This window comes from Delphinus delphis, chromosome 2, assembly GCF_949987515.2.
Source record: "Delphinus delphis chromosome 2, mDelDel1.2, whole genome shotgun sequence".
NCBI lineage: Eukaryota > Metazoa > Chordata > Mammalia > Artiodactyla > Delphinidae > Delphinus > Delphinus delphis.
Genome location: NC_082684.1, coordinates 11,970,603 through 11,977,951, shown reverse-complemented (window position 1 = coordinate 11,977,951; position 7,349 = coordinate 11,970,603). Strand labels below are relative to the sequence as shown.

Genomic DNA, 7,349 nt, shown 5'->3' with positions numbered 1-7,349 from the left:
AAAGAGGAATCCTTTCTCAAGGTTGTTTTCTCCCTCACTGATGGCATTAACTCAGACAATGCCCCACATAAACTCGCCGGGGACTCCAGCTGCGTCCGTCTCCTGCAGGTGATGCTGCAGGATCTCTGGTCCAGCCCGACCCACCCCGCGCTGCAAACCCATGCTTCCAAGGGCAATCCCCCCGCCCCCCGCGCTCTCGTGGGGAGGAGACATCCAGCTCCTATACTCAGTTGGGGCTGAGTGCTCGTGGAACCACATCATGATGCAACCTGCAAGCAGAACCCGGCCCGCAGCCTCTGCTCCAGGCTGCCGAGGGCAGAGACCTTGCAAGGGACCCTCGGAACCTACCCAAGGCCTCAGGCAAAACATGGCCCCGCCACTTACTCCTGGAGCCCTTCGGCAGCCCCAGCCACTGACCACCACCCAGGTGCCGCAGGGCACGGCCCCCAACAGGCCCACCAACTGGCAAAACAGCTTGGGGAGGAGAGTCCCAACCGCCCCCGGGATGCCAGCAGGGCCGGCTCCAGGCACCACACGTGTACACCACAGCAGGGCCTCCCCACGGGCCCTCGAAGGTGCTGAGAGTGGCCAGAGGCAGCAGCACCAAGCCCTGGGGAAGAAGAGACCGCAAAGGCTGAGGGCCTTGAGGGGGTCTGTCTTCCCCTGATGCGGAAGCCCCAGGGCCAGGGACACGGAGACCTAAGAGGAGACCGACTCCATGGCCGGTGTCCTGGGACCCGGTCAGTGTGCATCAGGTGACACTGAGGATGGGGGTCGCTTGGGGAGACCTCATTGCTGCTCGCAACCCTCTCCCCGTCTACGCTCCCGACACAGCTCCCTCCACCCCTGCAGAGACGCTGGGCCCGGGGAGAGGCCCGCACACGCCCTCGAGAGTGGCCAGTCCCTTCCCCACCACCCACCACGCAGCTCCTGGGCCTTTATGAAGCCTAACCCCGCCCCTCGGTTTCCCCACCCTGCTGGCCACCCGCATCGAGGCTGGTGGGAAGTGCCACGTCACTGCAAAACAGTTACTTGATATCCGGGCCCTGGACGCTGACGTGTGAGAGCTGGAGGGGAGGCATCGATTAAACAGGACACAATGTGGCCAGGGGCCCCGCCTGGCACCGGGTCACCCTGCACTCCCGACCTGTCCTGACTCGATCAGGACTGGAATTTTACTCAAAAACGTAAAGCTGTTTTATTAAAAGACTGGAAGAGGGCACAGGCTTTTAGCAACGTTTTGTAAACACGTGTGAAATGCAGTTTGATTTCAGTAGTTTATTTTGGAGACAAAGCAGTGCAAGAGGCCGGCCACGCTTTCCTGCTCCCCCGGCGCTTGGGGTTAGGCTAGGAAAGGCGACGTACAGACATTATAATCAGGGTTCAACACTCAAGTCGTGTAAACACTGTGGTCGGAGGGCCCGTGGTTTCTAGGACAGCTGGGCACTTCTGATGGCAGCCGCCCTCCCCCCAGCCCTTCCTTTCCCAAAGTGGGCAACCGCCACGTCCCTGCTGACCAGGCCTGAAGGTGTCTGAGCGCCCAGCTCAGCGGCCGCTCTCAGTCCATCCTCCCTGGACCACGCAGGACGGCCCAGAGGCCTGTTCCTCTTCCTCAAGAGGGACTGATGAGAGAAGACACAAGGCTATGCTCAGGGGGCCCTATGCATCCCTCCAGATGGTCACACGGCCCGAGGACTGACAAAGCCCCTCACTGATCCCCTTCTCTGCAAAGGGGGCTGCCGGCCTGCCTGGACCTCGGGCTTGGACTGATCAGCTGGTGGTCTGTCTGCTGCCATCAGGGGCTGGGGTGACTCTAATAGGAGAAGCGGGTAATGTGCTTTCTTGCCTCTGGGGCTGCGAGCCCCCTCGCACCTGGCTGGCTTAGTGCTTGGGGCTGGCAGCGAGCATGAAAGGGGTGGATCAGGCCTTCTGGGCAGGTGTGGAGCAACGCGCAGCCTCCTCCTGCCTGGGGGGAGAGCCCCAAATCGCCTCGATGCCAAGGAGACGCTCATCTGGGTTGACGTCACGGAGACACAGGCTGCACTGTAGGGGCTAGGGCGTCAAGCCTGCCCTTGAGTTCCCTGGTCATGACTGCCCGGCGACTCTTGGAATGATTGGCCCAAAGTCACAGCACAAATCCTTGGCACAAGCAGGATCAGCCCAGAGGTTCCCAGCGAGGCAGGCTCCTCCCGGGTCCAGGGAGCAGTGGCGCTTGGTCAGGGAAGGAGGCCCCATTGCGTGGGACACGTGCTGACGGGCCTAGTGGACTCCAGGGAGCTGCACGTGGAGAAAGGCAGCCGACCCAGGGCTGTGGCCTTCCCAGGGAAGCCTCCTCCTCCTCTGCTTTCGTGAGCGGGCAGCAGGTGGACCACAGCCCAGACTCCCTGCGTGGAATCCACAAGGAAATGGTAGCTGGGGCCTCCTGCTTCCCCTGGCTCCTCCTGCTTTCCGGAGGGGGCAGCTGCACACCGGATGGGGCTTTAAGCCAGCGGTAAGGGAAACGGGGCCGGGCCTGGCGTGGCGGCTTGGAGAGAAGAGACGGGCAACTGTTTGCTGGCTCTGCTCAGCCGCCGACAGCCTGACCAGGGATGGCCTGCTCCAGGGTCCCCGAGGCCTGGGCCACAGCAGCCATTGAGAAGAACAGACGTGGACGTGCTCGGGCACTCACACACGCACGGCGACCACGCACACGCACGCACACCCCCACACACGCACGCATGCACACCCCACCTCACATTCAGACCTAGTGTTGAAAACACAAGCGTGTGTAAACTCAGTGGAGAGATCTGCACAGCAGGAATCAGGCGGGATTGTCCCTCTTCCGCGAGGCTGGACCACTTGGGGTTCTCTTCCGTCCCCACCCCCACCCCTCATGTAGATCATGACATCAGAGAATCAGGTTAAAAATTAAAAAAAAAAAAAGAAGGAGAAGGAGAATCAGATCCTTGGGAATTCTTAGTAGTAGCGTCACCGTCGGGAGCTGCTCGCCCAGCGTGTGTGTGTTCTGCAGCCCGCGCTGCCCCTCAGGGTCCCGGGCCCCGTGCGTGGCTACTGGGAGGAGGCCTTGGTGGCCAGCGAGGCCACGCAGTGCTGCTGGAAGCTGGGCGACACGGCGGCGGTGCAGCCGAGTCTCTGGTGCGGCAGCTTGGAGGTGCTGCCCGCGCCCACGCCGCCCACGTCGGCCTCGGCCGTCCAGGGCGGCTCCTGGCCCATCATGCTGCTGCAGCAGCCGGGGCTGGCGCTGCACGTCCGCTCGGCCGCCAGGCCACCCGCCTGCTCCGCCAGGAGCCTGCTGTGCCGCAGCGGGGCCACGTCCCCCGTGCCTGCCGCGGCCGCGCTCTGGCCCTGCAGCACGGTGGTGATGTGGTTCAGGAGGTCCGTGAAGAACTCGCTCACGCCCTCGTAGCCTGGGGGTGGGAGAGACAGACAGCACGCTGAGCCAGGTGGGTGCGGGGGGCGCGAAGGGGCTCCCGGGCCCTCGAGGGCTGGTCGAGTGCACACAGCCTGGACTCCAAGCCCCGTGCGTGCGGCCCCGAGGGGCCAGTCCTTGAATTCGGCTGCCCCCGGAGGGTGAGAAGCCGCTGAGAAAGTGCCCTGTCCCTGCTGAGCACAGCTTCGGCATCTCATTTAATCACCCCCCTCCCGACGTGGTCTGATGCCATCATGCGGGGGAGGTGGAGTGGCCAGAGGTGGCAGGACAGAAGGCCCGCTCCTCCAGCTCTGAATCAGAAACACCCCTCCCCCTCCACGTGGCTCAGCTCCAGCTTCCCTGTGTGTAAACTGAGGACGGGGGAAGGGGGGCTCCTGTGGGCAGGACTGGGAGGGCTGGAACGTGGGTGAGGCCTGAGCAACAGCAGCTGCTCCTGGAACTGAGTCCATTTCCCTCTCACCCCCAAAGTATCAGTACCTGCAAGGAGGCCCGCCATGCTGCATACTCTGCGCACCCCCCAACAAGGCCACCGCACTAACACGGCTTCCCTAACAAGCGGGCCCGGATCTCCTGAACAGAAACCGCCGGGACCCACCTGGGGCCTGCGTTTCCCATCACAGATGCAACTGCGAATGTCAGCAAGCAGTCCTCGGAGCCACCCATCGAGCAAATTTCGGATCTGGCTCGAGGATTTTGCTGACTTCTGAAAGCTGCTTCGAAAGAAATTCGACACGGGGTGGGCGCCCCCGCCCCCGCCTGCCTGAACCAATTTGCAGCAATGAGAACTGGGCACACAGCTGCAAGAACAGTGATCGGGACAGGAAGCAGGTCCCCCAAAAGGGACAGCGTGCCTGCATCGGGAGGGGGCCCAGGTACCACCCCCGGCCCCGGGATGTGACCCCATCGCTGACACCAGGCCTGGTGCTGAGAGGTGCCGAGCCCTCGCACGTCCTCGGGGATGGTCTTCACAGCCGTTGGCACGAGCTGCAGGAGAATGAAGGTTCGGACTTGGGCAGGTGCGTTAGCTCGTACAGAAAAGGCTGCCCAGGGGCCAGGCAGATGGGGCTGCCTCACTGTGCACGCTCTTACGTGTCCAGCAAACAGTGCTGTGGTTTTGAGGGAGCCTGAGGCTGAGAGGGGCAAGCAGAGGCGCCCAGGGGAAAAACAAAACTGGGTATATGCTGGCATGCACAGCACTTGCCCTGCTCAACACGCCCTCACTTGATCATCGCAACCCTCTGTCCCCATTTTCCAGATGAGGAAATGGAGGCACAGAGTTAAGTAACCAGCCCCAAACACCAAAAGAGCCATCAGCAGGTGGACACGTGTTCACTGTGACGGTGGGTATGGTGACAACGTCCAGGGCTAGCGTTCATCCAGGCTCACCGAGTGCTGGCCCCCGGCTACATGTGGCATCCTGATAGCCCCCGGGGAGCGGGACCTGAGGGTTATCTCCATTTTACAGACAAGGACACGAAGCTCTAAGTAGCAGCACTGGGATCTGAACCAGGCCCTTTGGTGCCACCCGTGCCTTGAATACATGTGGTGCTGGGTGCCCCACTCTAGGACTGGGCACTTCCTCGGCCCTGGGGCCGGGGGTGAAGGGCAGGGCAGTCACGGGCCATCGGCAGACGTGCTGCTGGGTTTCCAGGGCAGAGATGCGAGCAGGGGAGAAGAGCTGAGATCCGCTGACAGGCCACCAGGGAACATAAGCTGTTCCCTCAGCAACAGCTCTGCCGCCCCCAGACGAGGCCCGGCCCACGGCTCCTCGCAGCCTGGGGAGGGCGGACTGAGGCGTGAAGGAGCGCTGCAGGGCAGGCACTGTGCACACGCCATCTCCTCTGCTAGGAGGGGAGAAGTGTTCCCACTGTGCACGAGCGAACACTGAGGCTGCCCCATCCGGAGGTTCGCCTCAGCAGATGGTGAGGGCAGCCAGGATCTGAACCCACGACTCAAGCTAAGAAGCAGGCAGCCTCAGGTCAGGGGCCCAGGGCCCAGGCCCAGCCCCACTACCTGGTAGCCATGGGACCTTGGACGTGTCGCCCAGCCCCCTGGCTCCACATGCCCGGCAGCACATGGGATCCTGATGGTCCCTTGCACGCTGTGTGGTTGTGAGAATGAAATGAAACCCTGGGGGTAAAGGTCCCCAGGCAGGCTGGGCACCACTGGTGGCCACTGCTGTCACCACTGCCCAGAGCCCAGCACGCAGGCTGGGTGGCGGGGCTGCTACCGGACACCCATGGCCCGAGGCACAGGGTGAGGTGGCCCAGGACCACGAGGACTCCAGATCCAGGCCCGTAAACCCGGCAGGGAGAGGGCGGGGCCCCAGGCGGCCCGTCTCCTGGACACCGCCTCCTCTGGGCCCCAAGCCCCACCCGCTCCCGGGGCCTAACTCAGCACCGGGCTGCCTCACAGTCTCCTCGGGGCTCGGCTCCATCACTCAGGCTTGGCCCGCCAGGGGCCTCCTCTTGGCTTCCCCCATCCACGCTGGCTCACAGTGGCCGTCCCTTCTCTGAACACCCGGGACGCCCTCAGAACGTCCGGCCCGAGTCACACAGGTGCTGGCTGGGCGGGTCCAACTCAGGACCCAGCACAAATCCGCAGCTCAGCTGCAGAGTTCCTCCCCGCCCCCCCATCCTTCTAGAACCTCCACCCCACCAGCCGGGCATTGCCCTGCCCGGTCCCCCCAATCCACTGACTCAGCCACCTTTTCGCTGTCGTTCCCTCCACGTCCTCCCTGATTTAGATCCTCTGATTTATTATAATTGTTCCCCTGATGCAGCCTCAATTTCCCTGTGCTCTCTCATTCCGTCACCCTCGCTCATCAAAAACCCACCTCTCCGTCCAGGCTGCACCCACGGTGACTACGGAGAAATAGGCCATTGTCCCAAAGGGTTTCAATTTCTATTCACGAACACAGACCTCAGATGGCCACGCCACCTTGCTCAGAGTGAACGGCCACACGGTGGGCTCCCCTCTGACCTCTGACCTCCCTGCTGCACGAGGCCTCGGGCCACAGGCCCCCCTCCGCAGGCCCTGCCCGGGATCCTTAGGGGGGGCTCCCTCCCTTCTTGCCAGGCCCTGCTCCCACTCCCGCTTCACAGAGGAGCCCCTGGCACCCCCGTCCCCCGAGGGCAGGGCCCCCGCCGCCCCGCACTGTCTGCAGCAGCTGGGGAATGCAGTGGGCCTTCGGCAAACTGCATGACAGAGACAGCAGGGGCCTCCCTCGAACCTGGGTTTCCTTGGCTGTGAATCGTGGTGCTGGCCGGGCCTGGCCCGCATGCTCTCAGTGCAGGGGACACGCGTCAAGCACCCAGCCTGGTGCCCAGTGATGCTCCCCAAGCACGGGGGCTTTCTGCTCCCTGCAGACGCCCACCGTGCAGTGCCCTCCTGCCAGCAGGGCTCTCACGTGAGATGCTAGCCTCCCCAAGGGCGGGAATCGCTTCCGCTCTTCATATCCACTGAGCAGTGACGATGGCTCTACCTCCAGGGCAGGTGCTTAACAAAGGCAAGAGCCACGGCCTTGAGACAGAGATGCCCAGCGAGAGGGTAAGCGCCCAGGCTGCTCTGGGCCAGAGGGAGCAAAGCAGCACTGTCCCTGACCTGCCGTGAGATGGGGAGTCGCCTGGCCTCAGCACGTGTCTCTGTGAAGTAGCTCAGCCCAGGGCCGCCACCACCATCACTGCTGAAGCTAACAGTCCCCTTGAGGGTTCTCGGGTGATGTCTCCCGCTGAGCCCCTCCCTGAGTTGGGATCTGAGGGGTGCAGGGCAGAGCCTGGTGGGGCAGCAGGCCCGGCAGTGCTTCCCGCCTCAGGGCTGCCGCAGACAGCATGGAGCAGACGCCCCAGCCGCGGGGAGCTGGCCGGATCCGAGCGTGTCCCCAGCATGGTGGCTCAGGGCGGGGGGAGGAGCATGGCCT

General features: G+C 63.4%; 1 protein-coding gene across 3 annotated transcripts in view; it reads right to left on the bottom strand.

The window, feature by feature from the left end:
* Nucleotides 1-1,008: 1,008 nt before the first annotated feature.
* ITPK1 (inositol-tetrakisphosphate 1-kinase) overlaps nucleotides 1,009-7,349 on the bottom strand; it is a 160,186-nt gene continuing 153,845 nt past the window's right edge. For 2 of the 3 annotated variants that reach the window (XM_069540409.1, XM_060004012.1), the window contains one exon: nucleotides 1,011-3,407. In XM_069540409.1, coding sequence (XP_069396510.1) covers nucleotides 3,049-3,407 — 359 coding nt within the window. In that variant the 3' untranslated portion in view covers nucleotides 1,011-3,048. Of the gene's footprint in view, nucleotides 3,408-7,349 lie in introns of all 3 variants that reach the window. The other variant, XM_060004010.1, reaches the window with a different exon arrangement.